General features: G+C 43.4%; 1 protein-coding gene and 1 non-coding gene across 2 annotated transcripts in view; both read left to right on the top strand.

Moving 5' to 3' along the window:
* The first annotated feature begins 513 nt into the window (after nt 1-513).
* The window catches only part of ETV5 (ETS variant transcription factor 5), a 61,327-nt gene continuing 33,841 nt past the window's right edge, over nt 514-27,999 (top strand). The window contains exons 1-5 of the mRNA XM_047876219.1: nt 514-682; nt 3,776-3,894; nt 4,032-4,119; nt 4,289-4,336; nt 4,431-4,481. Coding sequence (XP_047732175.1) covers nt 3,850-3,894; nt 4,032-4,119; nt 4,289-4,336; nt 4,431-4,481 — 232 coding nt within the window. The 5' untranslated portion in view covers nt 514-682; nt 3,776-3,849. The remainder of the gene's footprint in view (nt 683-3,775; nt 3,895-4,031; nt 4,120-4,288; nt 4,337-4,430; nt 4,482-27,999) is intronic.
* Nucleotides 22,480-22,582, top strand: LOC125175805 (U6 spliceosomal RNA). Its single transcript, XR_007155980.1, has one exon. It is a non-coding gene; the product is annotated as a U6 spliceosomal RNA (small nuclear RNA).

Genomic DNA, 27,999 nt, shown 5'->3' with positions numbered 1-27,999 from the left:
CCCAGCGACCCATCCAGGCGGTGGCGTTGCGGGGGGGGTGGGGGTTGGGGGGGTGGAGAAGTAGGGGTAAATGGGAACGGGGAAGAGCCATCCCTCGGTGAAAAGTTGGGAGAGCTGATAGGAGGAAAGTAAACGTGACTCTTATTGGCTTCGGCCCCTTTAAGTGCTTCACTGACTCAGCTAAGCTTCCCCCTCAGGTCGCGTTTTTTATGAATGAAAAACGTCCTTACATTCATTATATAAACAAGCCTGTGCTGATTGGCCAATGGCCCCCGGTGCATAAATTATGTAAAACAGACCCCTGAGGGGGTGGGAAGGGAGGCAATATTAACCAATGGGAACTGGAGTTGATGGGGCGGCTTGGCTGGATTTGCCCGCAGACAGGGTAAACAAGACGTGATGGACAGGCGCTGGGGCGGCCTCAGACCAATGAGAACCAGGCTGAGCTAGGACTGCTGGCCAATGGTGACGGGCGGAGCAGCAGGCCCCAGGGGGCCGGGCCAGTGCTCCAGCCTGGTTGGCAGCTGCGGCGCAGAGTCCAGCCGCTGGTGCGCGGAGCGGTTCAGCGTCCCCGGCGCGGTTCGGCCCAGCCATTCGCCCAGGCGCCCAGGCCCGGTGCGCGCGTGCGTGAGCGCGCCTGCGCCCCGGGGCCGCTGCAACGGGAGGAAAGCGGCTGCCTCAGGTGAGGGGGCGTCGAGGAGGCAGGGGGGAATCGGGGTGTCCTGGAACGGGTCCGAAGGGCCCAGCCGGCGAGAGTTCACTGGCTGATTCAGAATCCTCAAAGTCGGGGTGCACTTTCTATCTCAACTGAGCCACCCCCCGAGCCGGGCGCCCCCTCCTCTCGTGGCCCGGTCCGGTTCGGTTTCTGGGAGGAGGTGAGGGGGCTAACGGTTCCGGAGCGCGCAGAGAGCGGGTTTCCGCACGTCGCCCCGAGGCGCGTCCGGGTGCAAGATGTGGGGGCTCCTGGGTGCGGATGGGGGGGGCGGTGCAGAGTTGCGGGGCTTTACCATCTCTGGAGGTCTGAGAACCCGGGGGAGACTTGGAGGCTCGCGAGAAGAGACGCCCGGCGGAGCTTTGCAGTGGAGAGGAGGGGGCGGGAAGCAGCTTGAAGGTGGAATATTTGAGAGGTGATGTCCCCCAAAGCACCGGGAGGGGTTAAGTGACACAGGCATGTGCAGCCTGAGGGGTTGGGGGTTGGCCAGGAACTTAAGCAGGCCTTGCAAGTTTCAAATTGTGGAAAGTGGACACTCAATCCCCCAACTCCCACCCCCAGCAGCTTGAGGGCGTCAGGCTGCACCGCGGTTCTCGAGAAATCGGGGAGCATCGGAGCAGCGGCCTGGGAATAGTGGGGAAAACGGGTGCGGAGGGGGGGGATGGAGAGATGCTGGAGCCTCGCACTGGATTAGGGATCTGTCCGCATTTTCAGAGAGGAGACCTCTGGGGGGAACCGAACTCCTATTGAGGAGCAGTGCCAAGGAGAGATGTTTGGAGGTTTGGAGGGCTGGGGGCATTGGAAGAGGTTGGTAGCGCCCCGCGCCGCAGCTCGGTTTTATGAATGTGGATGACTTTATGAATGAAGCGGGTTTCTTTCGTTGGCTCGTTGCTCCCTGCGGCTTTTTTTTTTTTTTCTATGCCTTTTTGTGAATGAAGCATTGAGCTTTCTTCCTAAATCGCTGGGGTGAGGGGCCTGCGTCGGAGGCTGGGCGTGCGTTGGGAGTGGGGGCGGGGGTGCATCTGAAGGAGTTTTCATGAATGGGGAAGGCTGGGAATTGGGTGGAAGTGTGTCTTGTTTTGTGAATGGGGCCCAGCGCGAAGGATCCAGTTACAGCCTTTACCTGATGTGGCGGCCGCGGCTCGCTCTCCCATTCATAAAACCAGGCCCGCTGCGCGCCGCGGGGGAGGGGCCTCGATCGCGCCGCTGCGCCGCGTTAAAGTTTTCCTGGGGGCACCGGGAAGGGGGGACCACAAAGGAAGTGGCTTAAACTCCCTTAAGGTTTTTTAAAAAATTATACTTTGAACACGATTTTCCTAGCCCTTGAACTCTGAGAGCTGCTTTAAACATCCTCGATGCCTCTTTTGGGTTCGCTTAGGGTACATTCTCTCTTTTACTTGATTTTTGAAAAGGTATTTTTGCTCTTCCTGGTGAAGTATTTTGCAATTGATTTCATCGTGAGGCTCTGAAAACATGTCCCCCTTCCGATCTTTTCCCCGTTGTCCCCTTTCCCCATAGATATTTACAGAATTTCTAGGGTCACGATTTAATCTGACAGATTTTGAAAGCTACAGAGGACTCACTTTCATGGCCCTGAACTCACTGCCGATGTTTCTCAGATTTTCTCTACGGGTTGGTGACATTTGAGAAAGAGGCTTTATTCTGAACGTTTAGCGCTGTTTGGAAGGCACGCAGGCAGGCTAACGGGAGTGTTTTTCTAGGAAATTATGGACTGTATGCAGTTTTGCTCCTCTCCTTCTTTCTCTTTGACTTTGAAAATACCTGATTACTTGGGCCCCAGTGCTGAGAGGACGTTGGCCACGAAGGGTTTTCTTGTACCCTGCTCACTTAAAAAAATTGATGTTGTCCACAAAGTGAGAAACACACTGGATGGAATTGCCCACGGAGAGAAAGTTCCCTTTTAAAAATTTGTATACAAGGCAAACAAAAGAATTATCCTTAAGCATTTTGCATTGTTTGGAGATGGGGTAAATGAAATTCCTGTTTTCTCCATTTTTTTTTTATTTAACTGCATCACTATTTGGAGAATGAAACAAAGTGTTTGGGAAGATGGTACCTTCCTAAAATTGTTACTTGATTCCTCCCAAATTAGAAAATAGTTCCCTCCTTTCCATTTTGACCTTCAGCCTGTTTTCCTAGCTGCAAGACTGGACAGTGCTGAAACAAGTTTAATTTTTTTTTTTTTTTGGCAAGTTTGAGGAAAATTGACTTCACGATAAGAAACAAACTGAATTTTCTTTACATGGATCTTTTGCTTTTAATGTTTGTTTTTAAAGACCTGTGGTAAAGATGCATTTAAAATATGTGTGGTGGAATTTAGTTTCCTTTATCCCTTAGTTTTCGTAGCTATCTTATTTATTTTAGAAATTGGTGATATCATAGATATTTCTGTAAGTTGCCATAGGAGTATTTGTGACATGACAGACACTATATCTGTTTGCACGGAAGATTTAGGTTTTAAAAGAGTGTTGTGTGAAGATTAAGTATACTTCTGATCGATATATCCCTGGAACTATATGCGGTGTTTTACCACTGACCTACAAACTACTTTTAGAAACACTATGTATGTCAGATTCTTAATTGCCAATAATTTGGAATGCTTAAACCCATTTTCTCTACTTCCTGTCACTGTACTGTCAAGAATGAACTTATTTTAAAAAAAAGAAAAAGACCTAACATTACCAATGCCCAGGAGAATCTTCTATTGGAGAGAATCTTGAAATCACCCTTTTATAATGAAAATAAGGGGTTTGGGGCTTTGTTTATATAGGGAGCAGTTAGTAGCAGGTAACTTACCATGTTAACGATAAGAGAGAGAAGGAACAATAGGTAGGTAAATCAATGTGACTCAAGTACGTGAAGAACCTTTGATGCCCTTAACCAAGAGAACTTTTAGTCTGTAAAGCTCACACCTTGAGCAGGCTTTAAGTACCTTAGAGAAAGGTAGTGATTTTGCACAACCCCTAAAGAAAGCAATAGTAATTACTTCATTTCTCTTCCCATCCCCCCTCTCAGTTAAAATCTCCCAAATTCATATTACAGGAGGACCCCTTTCCTCCCAGAAATTACTCAATGCTGAAACCTTTCAAAGTGATATTAGAGGCGTTGGAAGCACCATGGATGGGTTTTATGATCAGCAAGTCCCTTTTATGGTCCCAGGGGTAAGTTTATGTGGCTTTGGTTTGTTTTGTTCCCCCTCTTCGAATATGAATCTTCTCCTTATTGGGTTAGTGGCACAACCCCCTTTTTTGACCCCTTTCTTACCCTTGAGCCTTCACTGTCTTTTGGCCTCTTTCAGAAATCTCGGTCAGAGGAATGTAGAGGGCGGCCTGTGATTGACAGAAAGAGGAAGTTTTTGGACACAGATCTGGCCCATGATTCTGAAGGTAGTGAAGCTTTCCCTTGGGGCTGTGGCTTCCTCCAAAGGCCCTCTGTGCACAGCCCTCTGTGAACGGAGGGCAGACTCGCCCTCGGTCTTCTGCCCCCACCCCCACCCCCACCCCCACCCCCACCCCCAGGAGTTCTCATGCTGGTGTCTTCTGTTTTCAATTCCAGAGTTGTTTCAGGATCTCAGTCAACTTCAAGAGGCTTGGTTAGCTGAAGGCAAGTTTCTTGGCTGTCTGAGTTTCCATAGAAAACATTTTCCTGTGCTTTTTAATAAAACTTCAAGGTCTAAAATAAAAAATCTCTTTTCCAGCACAAGTTCCTGATGATGAACAGTTTGTCCCAGATTTCCAGTCTGATAACTGTAAGTACCTTTCTGGTGGCGGCACATTTGTTCTGAAAATGTTTGGTCTTGGAACATCCATGCGTGGAAACCTCTTTTCGGCCGTCGCCAGCATATTCGGACAGTGGAATGCATTTAGTTTCTTTTAGTAATTCAAAGTTAACCCCCAAAACTTTTGTTTCATTCTTTGTTGGAGTTATTTCTAAACTGCTTTTATTCTATTGCAGGTGAGATTTACTGAACACAGTTTCATCCTAAATTTCTTTTTGCCTAAGAATATTGCAAGGCTTCAAACTCAAAATTATAAATCGATTGACATTATATATATAAGATGTTGGCCTTAGCATCCATTAACCAGACATTATTATATGGTGTTTTTTGTTTGTTTTATAAATTAAGTCCTTGATGCAGATCATGAACCTGACATTCTTTCTCTTTTAAAAGGTGCAGAAAATAGTTAATGGAAGATTCCAGTTAATTGTAGCTTCCCCACATGTTGTCAATTTTGTTTCTACTTCTGGGTTGACAGAGGGTGGTCACGGCGTGACCTGATTTACCCTTATTTTTCATACAGTTGTCAGGACTTTATCTTTCAGAGGGGAGTGAAAACTTTTTCTTCAAATGGTCATTAAGTGCTCCTATCATTGAGATACCAAATGCAGCAGGAAGCTCAAAAGATGGCTCTGGGCACTGGTAAGGACATGGTTAGCTTTGCACTGATCTTTCGGGGCTGTCCTCAACAGGTTTGGGAGCTTTTATGGTCTAGGCAGAGCTATCAAGGACAAAGCCGGCTGATGAAATGTGAGTGGCACAGGGCAGCTCTAGAGAGCATTAGTCACTGGCGAGTGAGCAGGTTTAAGAGAGGCCTGGAGAAAACGTTGCCTCTCTTGAGAGTTGCATCATAGAGAAATTCATGTCTCTTAGTCATAGTTTATAATAGCAAACACCTGAGCCAGGCAAGGATTCGATTTCTCATTTTGCACCAACAAATTTCTTCCTGGCTTTGTTTTTTTGTTTTATCGTGTGTGTGTGTGTGTGTGTGTGTGTGTGTGTGTGTGTAAATGCCACTGGAAAGAGGGGGTATCTTTGTATCGAAGTAAAAGCTGGGTGTTCTGAGTCATTAGATGAAAGACCAGATGGACCATCTAAACATTCTTTAATGATAGACCTCCTTTTCAAGGCACAATGCCATGAAACCTTTAAAGGGGATAAACTATAACCCACAGATGCATAGTTACCTTAGCGTTGTCACAGCTTGCTATAGTTGTTTTCTATAGGACAGTAAGTGCATGTTAATTATTGCCCTTTGATTGCTTTCAAGTGATTGGGAAGCTTGCCACTAAAAGGCTAAAGATAACCCAGATGTGTGTGTGTGTGTGTGTGTGTGTGTGTGTGTGTGTGTGTTGCAAGATAAAAGACAGGATTTGTAATCCCACTTTGTTCTGTGTTGACAATTTGGCCCAGCCTTTCCCGTTTCTGCTCAGAGCAGCAGAAACTGCAGCCTGGGAGCTTTCTTGGCAGAAGTTCTTTGAAATGCTTTTATGACACTTCTGTTTGTTTGTCCATAACCCAAAGAGTTAAAAGGGAGATGAGGTGACTGCATTCAAATTTATTTTATGTAACTGAAGCAAAGGTAGACTCTTGAGAGAAAGATGTCCGTAAACAAGATTTATATTTGGAGAGATGTTAGGCTAAAGAGAAGGAATCAATAAATGTGTTTTGTTTGGCTCCTTAGAAGTAATTCCTGCTCAACGAATAGCATGTGCTAAACTCTAATTAAATTGCCATACCTACCTAAAATGGACATGCTTTGGGAGATATTTCTGCTTACCAAGTGTGATGTGTTTTTTACTTTGTTTGCGTTTTGCTTTAACTTCTTCAGGTTGAGCTTTCCTGGATTTTAAGGATAAAACAGATGGTTGAGAAGCCTCAAAAAGTCTGTTAATAATTCTTTCCCCCTCTCTGACTCTTATTTTGGGAGATAGAGCCTTAAGAAGGATAGCTTCAAATAGATCACCTGGCCTTAGAGGTTAGGTAAAAATACAAGTGTGGGGTGGGATGTCTTTGAGCTGTTCATCCTTACTGTTAAGTGTGACTGGTTTGCCTTCGGTTGTGGATGGCCAGTGTAGATGCATGGGAGCTGGCAGAGCCTTGGGCTGGGCTTACTCCCGGTAGCACATGTCACAGCCTTGGATTGTGGATTAACTTTCACTGTAGTCACCTTCTGGAAGAGCCCATGACTATGCCAGGGGAGGGGGGAGAAACTCACTCAAATTTAATAAAATCTTATGAGTTGATTTGAATCAGCCAATCAATGAACTATAAACCAAACTTGCACTTGCCCAGGAAAACAAACCTTTTCCCTGTAGTTGCAAAAACATTTGTAACAAGTATGTTTCTGTGGCCTGGCACTGATTATAGTCTACCTTTCCTTTTAACGATCATTTGATTACTGTGTGTGTGTGTGTGTGTGTGTGTGTAAGAGAGAGAGAGAGAGAGTCAGTGAGAGTCTGTGTGTATGTATGTATGTATGAGAGAAAAAGAAATACTAAGTAATCTGGGTAATTGTTTTTATTTCAGAATGTCAATTTTGAAGATTATAGCTTACTTTTTTCAGTAAGTGCTATGAGCTCAGCTTCTAAAGAGATTGTATTTTGTAAGTTTTCCAGATTTGGGTTCCTACCCATAGGCATCCATCCATAAGTATTATTTGAATAAATGAAACCATTGTTGTCTTCTAGAAATGTTCAGCTTACTTCTAGCTGTATAGATTTCACTTTGCGTCACAAATACAGACATTAGTAAAGCATCCCCCTTTGGAAACTCTTAAAGGTCAAATTCAAGGGAACAAAAAGGACAGCCTGTAGACCATAGGAGTTCTACCAGTGTCCCCATTGTTCCTTGGCCCTGAGAAGTAATTGAAGATTCTGGATTGTTTGTGCTGCAAGTCCCTTGTAGAGATAGTCTTGCCCAACTCCTTCATTTTATAGAGGGGCTAATATAAGGTCCAGGTAACTGGAGAGACTGACTGGTGGTTTGAGGCAAATGGAGAGGTTAGGTGAAATGAAGAGGAAAAAGTTATACAATAAGATCCTTAAAGAAACTGTCACAAAGCTGCAGACCCAGGGGGTACTGGCATGTACAGGTGAGTTCTGGGCTCTCCCTCATTATTTCAAAGACCTAGAGCCAGCACTCAGGAAAGACTAAGGGAAACTGCCGGCTACCCAGTCTGACACCTCAGATTTCTTCATTCCATGATGCTGAGAGACGGATTAAATATCTTGGTGCTTTGAGTATTTCTATCTAGGATTTGGAAGAAAGAGACCTATAAAACAGAAAAATTATAAAACTGACATCTTTTCTGCAAGACACCTTAATGTGCATACAGATAAAGCTGTGTGTATATATCTTATATAAATAAGTGTGTGAATGCATGTATATCTATATAAATGTGTGTGTAGCTAGATATGTATATTAACACACAGAGTTACAAACCAGGAAATCTGGGTCAGCAGTTAGATGTGTGTACATTTTTACCACACACTTTCATAGAATTAACTATAAATCAAAGCCATGGATAAGATTGGAACTCAAAGAGCTTAGATTTGTGGGGGGCTTACATTAATTTTTCTGGGCTAAATGCTTGGGCATTTAAGGATATTACTAGATTTTAGCATATATTCATAGTGGTATTTTTTAAATGCAGATTTCACTTCTAATTTTACTTTTAATCTCATGCATTTGTTTCAATTGTGATCTTGTGAATATTTAACTGTCAGCATCTTGAACAACAAAAATATTTTACACTGGGGAAAAAAGCATGATAAAAATCTTATTTTAAAACCATGGCCTCTGGGGGCACCTGGGTGGCTCAATCAGTTGAGCAACCGACTTCGGCTCAGGTCATGATCTCACAGCTCGTGAGTTCAAGCCCCACGTCGGTCTCTGTGCTGACAGCTCAGAGCCTGGAGCCTGCTTCAGATTCTGTGTCTCCCTCTCTCTCCGCCCCTAACCCACTCACATTCTGTCTCTGCCTCTCTCAAAAATAAATAAACATTAAAAATTTTTTTTAAATAAATAAAATAAAACCATGGCTTCCATAGCAAATATAATTTAGAGAATTGTTGGAAAATCCAAATGACCTTATTTTCCCCTTGAAGTGTTCTTTTTTAGATCTGTGTTTCAAAAAGAATTTGGACCGACTGAAGGAAGTACTAGTAATTTCCTAAGGACTGGCTAATTAACTGATAAAATCGACTTTTCATAAATACATTGTAATAGGTGGCTGGGAAAATAGAATGAACTGTTATGGCAGCCCTTGATCCTAAAACACATTGATCTTAATCTTGTTTCAATATGAGATTATTCAACTGGATTTTTTTTTTTTTTTTACTACATATGAAATTGACATAGTAGAGGCAGTGTCTTCCTTTTGTAAAGGGCACATCATTTTGGACCCAGTTTGTAACAAAACTCTGGGTTTACTTTCTGTGTGGCCTTGGGCCATTTTTATTTGAAAAGATCATCCCAAATTCTTTTTGTTATGGAAAGTAAGAAAACAACAGTAGGCACTTTGAAAATAAGAGATTTGAAGGAGTCAAGGCTATCAGTTTGTCTTTTTCAAGAGCTCTGGAGAGTTCTGAGGGTAGAAGACAGAAGAGGGCTACATCCAGGAAGCCAGAGGGATATGTTGGGGGGAGAGGTTATTTGACTCCAGGCTACAGTGTAACTTTCAAAGTCTTTGTTAGCTAGCCCACTACCTTACCACTGAGAGGGTGCTAAGTGACTTGAAATCCTTCCTGTTTTGATAGCCAGCCTCCAAGATCCTTAGACCAGGACTCTTAAGGATCCAAGACCTAGAGTTCCCGGTTACCTAAGAGAGCCATATGTTCACAGAGAATCCATTTTATCTCATTTTAATTCAGTCAGGCGTACTGAAACCAGTGAATTTTTCTCTTTCTCTTCCTCTTCGATGTCTTACAGCTCTTAGCCCTCTAATAAGACCCAGTAACCTTCCCAGTCCTTTGTGCTTGGCAAGAAAGACTTGGGATGGGGAATTACATGTGTGTCTGCCCCAGGCAGATCGCTTATGTAGATTCCAGAGGTAACAAAATCCTGGTAGCAATTGAGAAATTACCATCTATCCCCAGTTTTCAGCATTCTTTACTTTTATAAGATTAAGACGTAGATAGCATGATAAAGCTGAGAATTTGTATTATCTGCCATTTCTACCATCTAAGAGTATCATTGTTTTAATTTCAGTCCCAGGAAAAAACGTTGGTGGTGGTGGGGTTGGGTGGGGTGTGGGATTCTCTACCCAGAGACTGTACCCTCCACATGTTTCTCCAGTTTCAATGGTGGTAAAGTACCTCCAGGCTCAGAGGCTGACAGCCCCCTCTCAGGCACATGGCTGCCCTTGAGGCAGCTTGGGCCCCATCTGTGCCCTGGCACACAGTGCTTCTCCTCTTGGAATCCAAGGAGCTCAGAGTCTTGTCATGTTGCAGCTCCCAGCTCTTGGACAAGTGCCAGGCATGCTGATGCCAGTACCGGATTAGGTTGCTTTTTTAAAAATTCATTTTGTGAACTCATCAAGCTCATTTAACAGAGGCTTTGGTCGTCGGTTTCTGTCATTGTCCCAGCCTTCTGAGAGGCTCAGCTTAAAGGAGGGGCCGTAGTGTAGATGCTGGCCCCTAGTGTAGATACTGGTGGGCGCGTGTGAATGTGTGTGCGTGTGTGTGTGTGTAACCACAATATAAGAACACCTTTAGGCTTGGCAGGTAGATGACAATGGAGTAGCAGCTCCTCTCAAGGAGAAGAGCCCCTCTATAGCAAATAAAGGGGGCTCCCCTGCCCAGGAGGAGGAAGCATCTGGGGGAAAGCGGCAGTGTAGGGTGCAAAGACTCCAGGGAGAAAGATAAGATCTAGCTATCAAGAGGCCAGGAGTTTGCCACTGGTCTGCAGAGCAGCCAAGGCACCAAATGGGGATTCTGTGGTCAGAAAAACTATAGAGGAATGCTTCCCATGTCTCCATCTGGGTTCACTAGTGTTGGTAATGGGGGCAGGCAATGAGAAGAGGGAAACAGAAGGTATTTGAAAATAGCCAAATGTGTTATGGAAAAAAGGAAACAACCCATGTGCTAATTTACCTCCTGGATTTGATTTTCATAAAGTAGTATGCTTTTCTTGCAATAAACTCTGGCTGTCAGACTGGCTTTATCAGATCTCCTTCAGGGTAATTATTGAAAAGTTGGGAAAAATTCTCGAAGAAACCTAACCAGTTTTTAGCCTTGTACTTTGCGTTGTCCTTGGAGTAGTTTTCACCCGCCAACCCCAGATACTTATGCTCTTACCTTTTGATGTCTCTTGGGCATGGTATGTGTGTGTGTGTGTGTGTGTGTGTGTGTGTGTGAGCACGCACAGATTATAAACCTTCCAAGCCCGATGTGAAACCAGTAAAAGAACTGTGAAGCTGTTCGTAATAGGTGGCTTGCACCCTCCCCCCTCTGCAGCCAGAGAATCTAGTAGTGTCTCCAGAGACCCTCTCCCTTGGGGAGGATGCCAGGTGGCTCCTGATGTAGCTATTGGCAGTGAATGGAAAAGCAGGGAGTCTGGAAAGGCTGAGTTCCATAGAGAGCTGTCCTCTAATACAAACCAGCTTGCCCCCGGGAGGCAGGAGAAATACCTGTGAAGTCTGTTTCTCTCAGCTGGTAGCTATAGTCAGATTCTGAACAGGGCAGCACTGGATAGTTTTCTTTTGCCAGAGGGCACTTGCTGACCTTACAGCTGACTTGCACATCCTTGCAGATTTCAGATTTCAGCCAGGGTCTTGGCCATCTGAATCTTAGGGAGGGTGCAGAGCAGGCAGGCGCCTGCAGTGTCTGAATTTCTTACATAAACACAGCGCGCTGGGCGAGCAAGCGTCCCTGTGGCGACAGCTGGGCTCTGTTCCGTCTGCCCCAGCGAGCTGAGCTGCTGAGTCCCCCTCTTGCCTGAATGGAGCATTCCAAATTGGTTGTGAATGGAGGGCGGGGCTCCCTTGCAGACTTTTTCAATGAATAACCAGACCCTATTGTGCAGCCTGTGGAAAAACAACCAACTCAAACAACACTGGGACTGTTAGAAATATGCTTGTGATTGGCAGCTTGGAGAACCTCCAAAATTAGTTTCCTTTGGCTTCCCCGCTGCTCCCTGTTCTCCGAGCCTGGGCTTAATGAGCCCGGGCTTAATGGGGTTCCAGTTTTCTTTTAAGTGCTGGCTTTAACCCCGCCACTGCCAGGCTGCCGGCCTGGGCTTCTGGGGTAGGGCTGCTACTGCCCAATGAGGCCGCCCGCCTCTTTTTGTCTCTGTCTCTGTAGCTGTCTAAAGGGGGTGCTAATAGGAGAGGGTGGTTTAGCTTCCCTGGAGAGAGAGGTGTTGAGACTTGATCCAAGGATATTACCCTTTTATCTCCCGCTTGCCGTGGGGCTGTGGCTTTAGCTCCCAGTGAAGATTGCTGCCTGCTCTTCCCCTCCAAGCTCCAGCCTCGCCTCCGGGACTGAAGCTCGGGTGTTTGCCTGCCACAGCGCAGCAGAGGTCTCCTGCTCAGGCTTACATTTGGACTTGGGAATGACAAAGCTGTAATTTCCCTACTCCTTGGCCTTCTCTGTCCTGTTTCATTTGCCACTGTGGTCGGATACATGTCATTTTAAAATGATACTTCCCAGACTGTTACTCAGCTACGGGGGAGCTTCACTCCGGCTGTGACCCTTCCGCTGGGCACTCATCAAATGCCTTGTCTCCTCAAATGAACATCACAGGAAGTACCAGAAAGAACCCAGCCTCTGTGCAACCTCAAAACCCGAGAGGCCTCCTCCCCTGAAGTGAGGCCAGGTTCTAGGGGTCTGCTTGCCTCAGCTGCACCCACCTGAGACATCCTCCACCATCTTGGCCAACAGCTCACAGACACGTGCGGTCAGGACAAGGGCCGTGCGGGCTAAACCAGGGCCACCGGATAAGCATGGAAAGGACAATCCGTGAAAAAGCAACCCAAAACTTAGTAGTAATGATTCAGTGCAGCTGCCTCAGGGTTTTAAAGAGCTCTTCTGAGTTCCTATCCCTCATCCTCACCACTGAGATGAGACTGTTGCATTTCTGTTTTGCTATAACGTGGTGTTTTTTTTTTTTCCCCTGAAATATTTCCCTCACTATAAATTGGGCCTGCAGGAATGTCTTCCTTTCCCCATTAAAAAAAGAACAGGCCTGGGCAGATTGTTCTTTTGTGAGAGACTTTGAAACCTCTCAGGAGGTAACCCTAGATATCAGCTGTGTAAGAGGATGCTGATATCTGTGCTTCTCCGGAGGGGCTGAGGAGGACTTCAGCTTACATAAACACTTTTCAGCTGAGTGCCTGGAAATGCTTTGTGACTGCCTGAAAGGGCACTTAATGAGGGTCCTTTATACTTTTCCCATAGAAAAGGTAGAATAGACGAGGAGGCTGTGTCTTCTACGTGGCTGCAGGCCCACAGTAAAGACCAGATCCTGGAGTGCCTACCCCAAGTGTTGAAATCTGAATCTTAATAGAGAATAATTTAGTGGTGATGACATCACAGTGACGAGGGCTACTCAAGTCAGAAGATTTCTGCCCCTCAATTCCTTTCCCTCTCCAAGGAATCTTTCTTGAGGAATAAGGAAAAAGCAGCATTGGGTTTTAATGTCTTCTGTATTTTGATGAATATTAAACTTAGTCCCTGCTTCCCGACTCACATTCTTGTTGAAACAGGAAACAATTTCTCTTAGGCTCTAAGTGTCTCCAAAAGCAGAGAATCCCTGTGCTACGTTTCTTTATAACTGCTGGAGCCATAGCACTGAGCACTGCACACAGCCACTACTTGGTGAATGCATTTTGCACACCAGCCCGCTCTCTGTTATGAACCCTTCCCACTCCCGTCTTTCAACAGCCCCCGACACCAGCCTCTAACCGCTTAGAGCAGTAAAGGATCTCAAAACCCCAGTTCTGAGAGTCCTTGGGATGACCTCAGAGATAAATAGGAAAAAAACTAGTTAGGACTAGTTCTCATTTTCTGATTCCTCCTTCAAACACATCCTCAAGCCAACTCTTCCCAGGCTGCATTTAGACTTTGTGCAGCTAATGCTATGTTTCCCAGTAAAACTGCATGTGCTACAGAACAAGTCACAGTGTAGGCACCCTTGACGCACTTGCCCAGTTTCTGCTTTTAGGAGGAGGGCCATAGATAGAACAGTTCTCGGAGAAGCTGATTTCCTAATTTCTCTAGAGTTGGGATTTTCTCCTGTCAGATTTTAAGTTTGAAGTCAAAGATGAAATTGTCCACAGTGCCTAAGTCCCACTTAAAAGACTTTTTAATGATAATAAAAGTATTATTAGCACTTTTCTTTAATGCCGGCTTAGAGAAGAATCATGTAAATTGGGAATAAATTATAAGAGGGATGTTGAAGAAGGTTTAGTGTTGCATTTTTTTCACCATTCAGGAAAAATGCCCTGTTTCCCCTTTTCTTGCTGGTGTGTTGCCCGATGAGCAGCTCTCCGTGGTAAAATCTGCTGTCGTTGACATAAGGCCCACAGTAGAGGAAACCATCCTGTCATCTCTGCTGCAAAGGCTCTCAGTATTTATTTACTTAAAAAAATTTTTTAAGTATTTTCATTTATTTATTTAAGTAGGTTCCACACCCAGTGTGGAGCCCAATATGGGGCTTGAACTCACGACCTGGAGATTGGGACCTGATCTCATATCAAGAGTAGGATGCGTAACCAACTGAGCCACCCGGGCACCCCACAAAGGCTCTCTTTAGACCTATTTCTCACAAATGAAAAGTAAATAAATAAGTTGTCTGTCATATTGGCAAAAGTCGAATATTAAAATTCTTTGAACAGCTGCCCCAGGAAAGGAATTAATAAGAACAATGTTCAAATTTTCCTTTTGGGGCAAGGAGGCCAGTCAGCTACCTTTTTATCCTGCTACCCTCTGTCTGTGTTCTGTTTTTTGTTTTTTAATTTGAGAAAGAGAGAGCTTGAGTGAGGGAGAGGGACTGAGGGAGGGAGGAAGAGAATCTTAAGCAGGCTCCACACTCAGCACGGAGCCCCAATGCAGGGCTCACTCCCACGACCCTGGGATCATGACCCGAGCTGAAATCAAGAGTTAGATGCTCAACCGACTGAGCCACCCAGGTGCTCCTTCCTGCTGGTCTCTTAAGCTTGAAAGTAACCAAATGCCCCAGGTGGAAGCCAGTTCTCCAGGCTGTGGGTCTAAAAAAGCCCCACCCCGTGGTAGTTGTAACGGGGTGGTGCATTTAAAGCCAGAAGAACCGCTTATTTTTATCCTGACTCTCCTCTGAGTCAGCTCTGTACACTCGCATAAGCCTTTTACTTGACTGTCAGATGCTTTGGTTTCTCCACGGCCCACAAATTTGGGGATGTGACACATTTATGCAATTAGATATATTCGTTCTGTGAAAGAGCCTCATATCTGTTAATACACAAGCCCTCCTTCAAAGTTGGGCCAGTTCTTTTCGAATCTCCTTGTCGTCTAATTTCTAACTCTTCTATTCAAGGCCTCTGGGTTTCCATTTTCAAATTCTAAAGTAACAATTCTAAATTGTTGGGATAAATGCGTCCTTTGAAGAGAAGGAACTACCCAGATCCAGGCTGTTACAAAAATAATACTGTGGTATGGAGAATGTGACCCTGAAGTAAACCTGCAACTAATTCATCTGTGTCAAAACAACAACAACAACTCTGCTACCGTTGGCATTAAATTATCTTCCTTCTTTGATAGCAGGTTTTCTGTTTGGAAATGACTATTCGGAAGATTTGCAATTTTGTGCTGAGGACAAGAGGGAGCTGTTCCGTGATAGACACTTGTTCTTACCCACAGTTTCCCATCTGTGAATCAGGACATTCCTGATTCAGTACCTACCTCCAAAGAGGGTTCCTCCTCCTAACACCACCACCTCTTTTAAGGAGGATTCATGTACGGAATCGATTTCCTTGTGTTTCAGCCAGATTTAGAATAGAAACCTTTAAAAATCACCTGTGTTGTTATGGTTATACTGACAGAGGTAAAGAAAGGACAAGATCAGTATCCCAAATTCCGTTTAGCAACTGGTCCTCCTAGATGACCAGAGAAAGACACGACAAGCCAACTTTTTACCCTGGCAAACTCTCCTCAGGACCACAGGTCAGCCGTGAGGACTCTTGCTCCTAAGGCCTATAATAGGCCATTATCGACCTGAGCTCTTCCCGGGGCCCACTCAGCCTTTGCCGGTGGAGAGTAGCTTCCAGCCCCTTGCAAGAGAAGACACAAATAGCTCTGAGGATCACTTCTGCTCTTCTGAGCCAAAGCTGTCCCCCTCGCTGTCTCTCCTATAGAACTTGGGTGTCATCCTTGACTTGGATCACATTTTCTCCTCTCTGGAGGGGGAGTAAAGAGGCAGGGGAAGCCTTGAGCCCCTGCCTGGAGGCTAGGGTGCCTCCCGCCCCCATATTCTGAGTGGTCGGCCTGAGAGGTAATACAGTTGTACGTTACACAGTGACCTCCCAAACTGACTTTCGTGGGCGAAATTTAGTTTTTCATCTTATGGCGAGTAGTATTTCGGTTGGTGATTTGATTCTGAGATACCATGTGCTAGTTCTGCCAGCCAGCTGCTGCCATTGCTGGAAGAGACGGTGGAAGAAGGGGGAGGGGAGGGAGGCCATTTATTTGCGGGATGTTGTAATCGTTGAGCTGAGCCTAGCAGAGGCAAACCTCCAAACCACCCCCTTCCCCTCCCCATTATATGAAGTCACTAGATGATATAAACATTATAGCTCAAATAATATGATCCCAACAGTAGAAAACACCCCAATAAAGCCCTTTCCTGTGAAGCATAATCCCTGTCAAGTCAATCCCCCTTTCCTACAGAGAAACTTAAAACCTCTTGTAAGTGTAAAACCACCGTGGTTTTTTTTCTCTTCTTTTTTTTTTTTTTTTTTTTTTTTTTGTCTTTTCCTGCTTTTACCCTAGCCAGAAGGGCTTTGTGTGAGGGTCTAACAGAAGCTACAGGCTGGGGGGCCCCTTGAGCTGGAACTGCAGATGTGGTTCAGCATCCTTGGAACTAGATTTCTCTGTAGTTGAATCTGTCTCGCATCATACATTCCACATTCCAGGGAGTCGTGAGGGCATAAAATGCCATAACGCCGGCCCTACACAAAACAAAATTTAGAAACCCTTCGCTTTCCAGAGCCAGTGTGAGCACTGCAGCATCCTGTCACTGATCCGATGCCAATCCTGTGAACAGCCAGCCTTTCCCCAGAGAAAGCAATGTTCTGCAAGCTCCACGTGTATCCATGGCACGGCCTAGACCCATGTTGCCGTCAGCTCCAGTCCCTAGAGATTTAGGGATATCCAAGGTAAACAGAAAATGGAAGAGGGGCTTACACAGCCTGGCTTCGTGGTTTTAACTGCCTCGTGGTATCAATTCTGTTGTCTGATTTGAAACCCAGGTGGAAGAAGTTCTATCAATAACTCTAATTCCTATACCCTGGGAGGAATTCTACTGCCTTTGCAGGTGGCCACTTAGAGATATTTCAGATACCACTCTCCACCAAAGCTATTTATACATTTTCAAAGTTGGGCCAGTTCTTTTCTAAGCTCCTTTTCCTCCCTTTAATTTCTAACTCTTGTATGCAAGGCCTCTGGGTTTCCATTTTCAGAATTCTGAAGTAATCTTTTGATGTCCCCGCTAACCCTGTTTTTCTGCCACCCCATTTGTGAATTGGGAGTGAGTTCTCCAGAGACCAAATCTCCACCCTGTCTTTCAAGTAAGTACCTATCATCCCAGTGGGATTCCTAAGCTTGCATCCCCAAGAAGTTTCCAGCTCTTGAATTTCCAAATATTTGATATAACTTCATCCACTCTTATGAGCAAAGAAAGGTATCTTCTTCCCTCACCCTTTTCCTTGAGCAAGGCCTGGCTCCAGGGTTTTTTTGTTTGTTTGTTTGTTTGGGGTTTTGTTTTGTTTTGTCATCATTTTTGGGGTTTGTTGTTGTTGTTGTTGTTTCACTCTAGTATTCCCCAGCCATGTTCATGCAGGGTCATAAGACTTGAATGTCACTCTTAGGTTAGCCCTTTTCAAATAGCAGTGTAACCCTAACCCTACTTTTTGGATCTGCCTTTTCCATAATTCATGTCATGATAGTAAGGTCAAAGTCTTTTTTTTTTTCCTTCGGCTTACTGTGTTACCCCAAGTTTTTAGCTCTAAATCATGAAAAAATAGAGTGGGTTTTTTGTTTGTTTGTTGTCCACACACCCAATTCCTGAAGCCTCTCTTTTGCTGACTGTACGTTTTCCCCACTGCATAGAAGAAATCTGATTCCTGAAGCCAGATGTTCCGGGAACTAGCTTTATCAGATCCTAATTTGGCTCTTGCGTTATTTATCGTACAGAAGATAATATTGGTCATATAAGAAGGGCTTCTATAATTGCTAATTGATGAATTCTCCTACCTCATGGTTGGTTCTCTACCTTGGGGCCCAGAAATAGACCACCAGGGTGATGATATTCAGTCCTTTGGTCCCCAACAAGCAACTTGACAAGTAGGAAAATATAACCTGGAGTAATCAACACCGTAACCACCACCATGATTAATCACCAATCTGAAAATACTGCCACTGTGCTAATCCTGAAGAGAACTTTCCCTGTACCTACTGATACCACATTCAATCCCGGAGAGGAAGCCTTGCTTTCTTAATGTGGGATTTTGCTGAGGACGAATGCAGCCATTCTTACAGTTTGGGACTGCAGAATGAGTCTGTCCTGAAATCTTAGTCCGTGCATGTGTATGCTGACCTAGATGTTGGCTGCACCAGATGTTTGTCATATTTCCCATGAGTTATATAGAGAGTTTTGATTCCACAGCAGAGTCCTACTGCCATCCTTGATTCCCAAAACATAAATGCACGGGGGATTCTCTAAGCCAACATACTTTTAAAATACAACTTGGGTCTTTAGTCCACATACCTTTCTGATCTAGCCTGGTAGGCTAAGTTAGACCAGTTGGAGCCTCCAGAAACTCTTGTGCCTTTTCTCTCTAAGGCTCAGAGCACCAAAGGCCAAGGCTGCCCATTTCAAGCTGCTTCTCCTGGCCCTGCCCACCCTTTATGGACAGAAGGAGCCAAATTAGCTGCTTAGAAGGGAAGAGAATGAAGGAACCTCAAGGAAGAGAACTTTAATTCTTTTTCATTCTCCCAACCTTCACAGATTGGTGATGACTACATTGTGTCCTCTTGAGGACTCTAGGGATAAAATCTAAGGAGTTGTCCACCTGTTCTGGTAATGTTCTGAACCTGTTGTGCGTATGTATTTACATGTGTTTACAAGGAGTAAGAATGCTTTGTGGTCTTGAGTTGGGCATATGTTTTAGTTCCCATTATGTATGTATTAATGTGTATGTGGAATTACTGATAGATTTTACTTTTTTTGATATTTTGTACTTGTGTAATTACTGTCTTTTTACGCAGGCAGTGATAGAGGTGGCCGTGGACCATAGTCATGATGATAGCAGTGGCACTTTTCATTTTACCCTCTTGGGTGTTCTCTTCTCCTGAGTAGACCAAGGCCAAAAAAAGTATTTGAGAACTACTGGCTTAGATGTTAGAATGTAACCAACATTTGTCTTGGTGTAATTTTAGATTCCCTGGGCTGCATCACCCAAACATGGTCAGGGATAAACGGGATAGTATCCTTCCAATTTGGTAATGGGCCCAGGGTGGCTTTCTTCATGTGTGAATGCATGGTTTTGAAGTTGTTAGCACATCTACTTTTGACCTGTTAGTCAACCATAAGAAAGGCGTTTTTTGGGGCGCGTGGGTGGCGCAGTGGGTTAAGTGTCAGACTTCAGCCAGGTCACGATCTCACGGTCCGGGAGTTCGAGCCCCGCGTCCGGCTCTGGGCTGATGGCTCGGAGCCTGGAGCCTGTTTCCGATTCTGTGTCTCCCTCTCTCTCTGCCCCTCCCCCATTCATGCTCTGTCTCTCTCTGTCCCAAAAATAAATAAACGTTGAAAAAATTAAAAAAAAAAAAAAGCGTTTTTTTCCTCTGAGTATCTCAGAGGAGACGGGGTATAATATCTGTCTTATTGATTGATTTTCAAAACATATTCCTGTATTTGCTTCATTTCTCTGTGTATAGATTTTTTTTTCTTTCTGAACCATTCAAAAGCAAGTTGTAGACATAATATTTCACCCCCAAATACTTTAGTGTACATCTTCAAAGATTAACGATATTCTACATAACCTAAGAAAATTAACTTTTATTCAGTAATATTCAGAATTCCCCAGTTGTCCCTTAAATGTCTTTTCTAGCTGACACTATCATTGGCTTTGTTCTCGGATTCAAGTAAGAATCGTATATTGTATTTACTGTTATGTCTTTTTTATCTTCTTTACAACAGTCTATCCCTTTTTCCCCCATAACATTGACCCTTTTTTGAAGGGCCCTAGACAGTTGTTTTTTAGCTGTTGACTTTTGGGGGTGCATTTAAAGGATATGTAGAAATGCAAACATATAGAAATGCTGGCCTGAGGCACAGAAATGTCCTATAGGGTGCTGATTCTCTCACTCTTATATCCATGTTATTGTGTTGACTTAAAAAAAATTTTTTTAACGTTTATTTATTTTTGAGACAGAGAGACACAGAGCATGAAGGGGGGAGGGGCAGAGAGAGAAGGAGACACAGAATCAGAAGCAGGCCCCAGGCTCTGAGCCATCAGCCCAGAGCCTGATGCGGGGCTTGAACTCATGGACCGCAAGATCGTGACCTGAGCTGAAGTCGGACGCTTAACCAACTGCGCCACCCAGGCGCCCCATGTGTTGACTTTAAAATACTGGTAAAAGAACAGAGCAAGTCAGATGGAGATACTTAGGTCAGAGATAGTTTGTGCGTGTTTGAGGAGAGGGCTTTGGAGGGAATCATTGAAATTTTTTAGCACAGCTTACTAAATAGTTGACTTTACTATTTATGGATGATTTTTCACTATATTCAGTTTTTAAATTTATGCTTACCAAGGTTAGCTGTGTTAGATATGAAAGAAAACAGCACATTGTCTCATACCTCCTCCAATTCTGCTTTTGGATCTTGTGCCCCCTAACTGCATTTGATAACATTTCAAATTTTTATTTTTGGAAACCGTTGCTGGGCAAAATTAACGTTAACTATTACAATGGGTTTGAGTATGTTTTTTATTTGGTTTGGAAATCCAAAAGGCATCTCCTTTTCCAGATGCTCTTTTGAAGTGCCAGAACTTACCCACTTACTTTATCTGCCTTAAACCTTCTCGGTTCCCAGAACAGGGTATTATCTCCTGTCCTTGTCATTCACCAGGACTGCGATAGCAATTACAAAGAATATTGAGACATTAGGAATATATTTTATGCTTGAAATGAATTTTTAATCTACTCAGCCCTAAAATAAAGACCTCTTTCTGACCTCTTCTGGTAATATGGTAGAATATAAAAACTAAGCCTAATTGTATCTAATCTTTTTTTTCTTAGAACTAGCTATTTGCGCTTTGTCTCAAAATTTGTCCAGAAAAGGCGAGAGCTAAGGAAAGGCAGCGGTATATTGGAAAGTAGGCCTGTTGGCTTTGTTGTGCTGTTCAAACCACAGGTCCCAAGGGACACTACATCTGGTGACTTAAAGCCCTCTGGTCTTTGCCAGTAGGGTACTCTGACAAGTAGAGGGTAAATGAGAAGAGAAGAGATCACACTTGCTCTTTCTGGGTGGCTTCTTTGGTTCTATTTGACCAGTGTCCTTTTCATACTCACATGTCCTTCTGCTTGATGGTCTTTCCCTCTGCCTTCTTACCTCATGCTCCACTCACTGCCGTAACCGAAGAACAGTATGGGCAGACGTCTTGGGCTCTCTCCACCCCCCGCCCCCATTCTTGAACTAAACAGTACATATTTCCTTTCTGTGGAGGGAAGTGAAGTGGGATGGTAGTGGTCTAAGTGAGGAACAGTGACCTAAATCCAGCGGCAAAGAGAGTAGTAAGCTTAAGAATAGACCTTCACTTTAGGATTACGACTCTGGAATCTCGAGAAGTCTCTGACCACGACTATATTCCGCATCACGTTTGTTCAGAAGGGCTCTGAGAGGCTCGAGAGACATAGGCTAGCCACCTCAGACACAGCCTCGTGGACATGCCATTTGGAGGCAGGTGTTGGTATTCTGGTCAACTTCCGTCATGAGACACAACTTTCCATGTGAAGTAAGAAGATCGTGGCTGTCGAGTGTGACCAAATAAGGTCCTCCCCCAAGGGCAGGCCTGCACAGCTGATTTGGGAAAGATTAGTCTGCCCCAGATGAAGGTATTGAAACTGAAGAAGGGAGGAGGAAAACCCCAAAGCAAAACCTGAATGACGATTACCAGGGGACGGTGGGCAAAGCCTGTGTGTGAAGCAGGAGAAACAACTAGTCTTCGCCCCACCCCACCCAGACTGCAGTGTAACTGATTGGCAATTTCTTTAACACTCAGCAACTACCTAAATGTTACATGTATTCACAACAAAGTCAGTGGCAAATTGAAACTTGGATGATTATGAAACACTAGAGGAAAGGCTTATTAGACGAGGTGGGTTTTGTCTTTCTTAAAAAAAGAAATTCATTTTGAATCAAACTGTCGTTCATCATAACATTCAACAAAAGTGTTTTCCTTTGTTTTGATCGTATGTGCTGTAATAGTGAAGTTCACTGCCAGCACTGGCATGGGGTAGCTCCCTTGGACAGAGTCCACAAGCCTGTACTTGTGGGCAGGAAACAGATTTTGTCAGCAGAGGGAATTATTATTTCTCTTGAATGGGCCAGTTTGTCTATTTTTTTCTATTTTAAAACAATTGGGCTATTTCTTTGGAAGACTGCTTCTCTACCCTCACAGAATAAAGATTTTTTAAAATTTGAGAAATCTTCATAAGTATTAACTCAATGATGCTGTTTAACAGGGCTGCTCTCTTTAAAAATGAGGAATTTGGTCTCACTTCAACACACATACTAAACTTGGAACGATACAGAGAAGATCAGCACAGCCCCTGTGCAAGGATGACACACAAACTCATGAAGCGTTCCATATTTTTCCTAAAATAACACTGTATGTGAACAATCCTGGTATTAAAATTCTAATACTTAATTAAAAAAAAGAAACTGACTTGAAATAATGTAGAGCAATCGTAAGAGTACAGTTTGACAAGCTGTACAAGCATTTGGATCAGGACCCAGAAAGCTTCTCAGAATACAAGACCCCTTGTGGCCCCTGAATAGGCACTACCCTCAGAGTAACCTCGATCCTGATTTTAAACACCGTATATTGGTTCTATCTCCTTTTGAATGGTGCCTAAATCTTTTGTGTCTGGCTCTCACTCAACATATTTGTGAGATTCCATGTTGTCCATGTAGTTGTAATTTCTTTATTCTCATTTCTGGGTAGTGCTGAGGTTTAGGTTGGGGTTACATTGAGCCTATAGATAAATTTGGGAAGAATTGATATCTCTATAATATTACGCTTTCCAACCCATGAACATGATATAGTCCTCCATTTATGGAGAATTCTGTGATTTTCTTGGGTTTTGTAGTTTTCAGCTGAGACATCCTACATGTCTTTTATTAGATGTGTTCCCAGGTATTTGATGTTATTTGTTGCTATTATAAATTTACTTTTTAGATTTCATAGGTCTACAGAAATAGTTCTTTTTCACATTAGCCTTGTTGCCAATCATCTTCATAAATTAGCCTATTGATTCTTCTATTTTGTGGATACTTTTATATTTTCTACATACCCAATTAGGCCATCTGTGAATAATGACAGTTATATTTTTCCTTTCTAATCCTTTTGCCTTTTATTTATTTTTCTTGACTTATTGCATTGGCTAGGATCAGGCCAGATTTTTTTTAAAAAAAAATTTTAATGTTTGTTTATTTTTGACAGAGAGAGAGAAAGAATGGGGGAGGGGAAGAGAGAGAGGGAGACACAGAAACCAAAGCAAGCTCCATCCAGGCTCTGAGCTCTCAGCACAGAGCCCAATGTGGGGCAGGAACTCATGAACTCCAAGATCATGACCTGAGCTGAAGTCAGATGCTTAACCAACTGAGCCACTCAGGTGCCCCAGGATCAGGCCTGATTTTTGATCACTGTGTCAGAAAAATGTCCCAAGGAGTTTTCTAATAAGTTAAGTTGATTGGTCTGTGAACTATAATATCTAAATTTAAAATGGTGTTATGCTGGTCTACAAAGCAATACACTGTACTTTATGGTGCATATCCACAGATGTGGGCTTAAATCTAATCAGATAGCCGTCCTTGTCTTTCCTACCCCTGACAAGCAGAGGTATAAATCCCATATTTATATGGGATATATAAATATTCCATGTATATTTGTGCATGGATCCTTAACAGAGTTATTATACTCCAGTAGGAGTACAGATAGTCCAAAGTGTTCTTGCCTCACACGTGGCATTGAGAGGGCATTGTCTAGAGTCAGTTGCAGGAGGGACAAGACATTTGGGGAGAGAAATGGTATCCATGGTAGCAATGTGTTATCTGGCCAGTCAGTGACTGACTGTGGAAGATACCAGGTCTCCAAAGTTCCTGCAGTTGTCTAAATAAGCAGAAGATATTGGCCAACTGGAATATAGAAGGGAGAATGAGATCTTTTAGGTAGAGTGGGAGGCAAGGACTGATAATAAGTAAAGGCTACTGGAGTCAAGAAATGTTGGTTGCCAGTAGGAGTGGGGGAGGGATTCTGGGCATTTTAGTGGCCTAGGGAGAGGGAAGGTGTGAGTCGAGTGGATGCAGGTGTTATCAGGTGTCCCTCCAGCTGAAGAATGCAGAGTAAACATGAGGATACAGACCCTGAGAGTTGGCAGAAAGTATTCTTCCACTCTCTTCTCTGGTGTTGTCTTTCTTCTCCATCTCTTTCCCTATTCCTTTTAATTCCTTTTTTATTTAGTCTTTTTCTCTCAGATTCCCTCTAGGAGGCAATGTGGTAGAACACTAAGCAGTGTTTAGGTAGGAATCCTGACCACTTACAGCTACGAGACTGTGACAGATTACTTACCCTTTTGAGTCTGGGTTTTCTCATCTATAAAGAGGGGACACTGGAAGTAGCTTTCTCACTGGGTTGGGAAGATCAAATAAAATAATGTATGTAGGAGCAGTTCGGTGCAAAGTAAATCCTAAGGAGTCTATGTGGCTGCCTCTGTCTTGATCTGTCTACCTTGTTCTTTTCCAGAGGTTTGTTCTTACTCATTTTTTTCTTTGTTCTAGAATACTTTCTTTCAACCAGGTGTAATGTGATATTTTTGTTTTTGTTGAAAAAAGGTTTATGTACTCTATTTTTAATGTACAAAGTGGAGGAGTGAAATGTCTCCCATTTCTGTCAGTGCAGTAGATTACCGAAATGACAGAAGCTCTTGCTTCCTCTCTTCTCTAATAGCAGAAGCTCCAAGACCTTGAACAATTACTGTAATTCCTTTGGGTCTCAGTGTCCTTATAAATGTAGGGGCCTGAATGAAGTGAACTGTGAGGCCCTGTGAGGTCTAACTATACACGCATCTATGAGATGATGCTAAAAGTCAGATTCCTCACAAAATTGTACATGCCATGAAGAAAGGGCCATGTTTGTTGGGCATACCGTCCTGTCCTCAGCATCTCCAGGATGCTTGACTCATAGAATATGCTCAGTGAATGGATGAATGGATGATTGAATGAATGAATGAATGAATGAATGAATAATGAAATATTTATAACAATGAATATGTTCCATACTCACCAGGAATATTTGTCAGGGCACCATTGGCTTTATGGGCCCATCTTCTATAACTCTGAGCTTAAACTCAGAGTTTTAAATTGTAGAAAATGTTTATCAACTTACATACTCAACTTTTTTGGCATTTATTTTCCAATTTCCTTAGGAGTTCATGATCTTTTTAAATTCCAATTCATTACCATGCTTTGTAGTCCTGGGTCTCTGTCATCGTTTAGTAAGTTGCCTGTGCGAAGTTAAATACTCTATTTTTGAAAGCACAGTGTATTAATACACAACATCATTGCACCATCTGCAAGGTGCTGTGCCATTTTATTTCTCAAGGCAGCATCACATATCTCATTTTACAAAGGAGGGAACAGACTGAAAGCAAGGAGCATTGCTTGGGCTTCTAAGTTCCTGCTTTAAATACACCACTATCTCTGACTAATGCGTGCCATAATTAGGTTCCTTCACACATCCCCTGGTCCCTGTAGAGAGCTGAGCCTTCTTCCTTACCACTCCAACGGCCCCTAATGATTTTCTTGTCAGGGATCTGAGAAACTTTAAATCTCACTCTGGCCGTGTTCCACATTCTTTTCTCTCTTTCGAATGGTTCATTCCTGGGGAAAAAATATTTATGACTAACACTGCTTTGCCTTGTAGGGGAAATGGAGTCCCAGCCTTCAAGGTTAAGAATTCATTGGAAACATAATCCATTCAGTCGCTCAATGTCTTAGTCCATTCAGGCCGCTGTAATAAAACACCACGGACAGGGTAACATAAACAACATAAATTTATTTCTCAAGTTCTGGAGGCAGGAAGTTTGAGATCAGGGTGCCGGCATGGTGGGGTGAAGGCTCTCTTCTCGTTTTGTCCTCACATGGCTCTACCCTCATGACCTAATCATCTCCCCAAAGCCCTCTTCCTAATACCACCACATTGGGGATTAGGATTTCAACATAGGAACTTGGGAGGGGGCGGGGAACACAAACATTCAGACCAGAGCACTCATCAAATATTTCTTGAACTCTGCCTTTGTGTAGAGAACATAAGATTTCAGGTAGAAGACAATTTGAGGGTAGTAAAAAGTATCATATATTTTGCAGGCAAAATGATATGATACACACTGGATTTGAAGAAATCAAGACATTAGACCTAGCTGGCAGTTTAGATTCTCTTTTAAAATGGGTATATATGGTTCCTGAAGCCATTATAAAGTTTTTCTTTCTGGACAACTCTGGTTTATCCTCTGGTGTTAGTCTCGTCAGCAGATCTGGTAACTTTTTAAATAACATTGTGAAAATGTCAAGACATTTCCAAAAGCTTAAATAGGAAAATTGAGTGATACCATAATTGCTTACTTTCTAAACGTAGGTAAAGTAGTGATTATAAATGATTTTCTTTAGATAAAGAAAAGTAGACTTTTCAAGGACATGTAACTTTTGTTTACACTGGGGTATCAACACCTTTCCTTATTACTTTTCCAAAACTTTATGAGAGGAAAGGTGACGAATGACAAAGGGACAGTGCTGAGAACCACCGGAATGTGCACTGCATTGGAGAAGTGCTTTGTTGTTTTTTTTTTTAACATAGTCTTTTCTCTTTTTTTTAATGTTTATTTATTTTGAGAGAGAGAGTGTGCGGGTGGGAGGGCCAATGAGAAAGGGAGAGAGAGAATCCCAAGCAGGCTCCGTGCTGTCACTGTGGAGCTTAACACAGGGCTCAAACTCATGAACCAGATCATGACCTAAGCTGAAATCAAGAGACACTTAACCGACTGAGCCACCCAGGCACCCGGAAGAAGTGCTTTCTATGTCAAGTTGTCTGACTCTCCCTTTTCATTTACTAACAACATTCTAACAACAATAAGCTTAGTCATTTTCTGTCTAAAATGTCCAAAAACATTTGATAACAATTGAGGGGTAGCTGCCATGATGTCACCATCAAAAAATCATGAGACTCTTATGACTTCTAAATATAATCTTACAGTTCCGAGCTTATTTCATGTATTTAGGAAAAGCAGTTGGCATTATGTAGGAAAGGAAAGATAAAAACCTATCCTTTCCAGTCAGTCATTGGCAGGACTTTGCTTTATAAATTTATCATCTGTGATAGTCATCTGTCTCATTTGCTTACTTCTGAGACCCAAATTTGGGGTTGGAGAAGGCACCTGAGAAATCAGTTGGCCAGAAGATTGTTCAGTCTTAGCAGAAGAAAACAGATGCTCACTACGCTCATTCTGCCTAATATAATCACTAAGAATTAACCAAACACCTGAAAGTATATTAGGAGTAAGCCCTGAGTCATACAGAAATTTAAGTGGGTCACCAGGGCACTGACTGTGGTTAGCTATCTAATGAGACCTTTGATACACTGGAGAGGAGCCGGCACAAAACTTAACTCCTCCCCCACCCTTCAAGATAGCTGGACAGAGAACAGCGATTCTAACTCCTCGGTAGAAGAAGGCATCCCCCATGGTGTAGCGTCTTTTAGAGTTTGTCCTTCTACCTTGGGTAAAATGCCCTCTGTAAAATGACTTGGCTCCTAGATAAGACAGAAAGGGAAAACCTGGTGTTATTTTGTTTCATTTTGCTACCATGTAAGTCATCTTGATTTTAAACAATTTGTCCTCTCGGAATCACATATGGAACACGCCCTTGACTTCCAAACATTACGCAAGAGCTCTGTGTATCATTTCGTCAGTTTTGGAAAAGTAATTGGCACTTATCTCAAAGGATTGGTTATGAAACC

Source organism: Prionailurus viverrinus, chromosome C2 (genome assembly GCF_022837055.1).
Source record: "Prionailurus viverrinus isolate Anna chromosome C2, UM_Priviv_1.0, whole genome shotgun sequence".
Lineage (NCBI taxonomy): Eukaryota > Metazoa > Chordata > Mammalia > Carnivora > Felidae > Prionailurus > Prionailurus viverrinus.
Note: the sequence above shows the minus strand (reverse complement) of the source record. Positions and strands in the feature narration are given on the sequence as shown.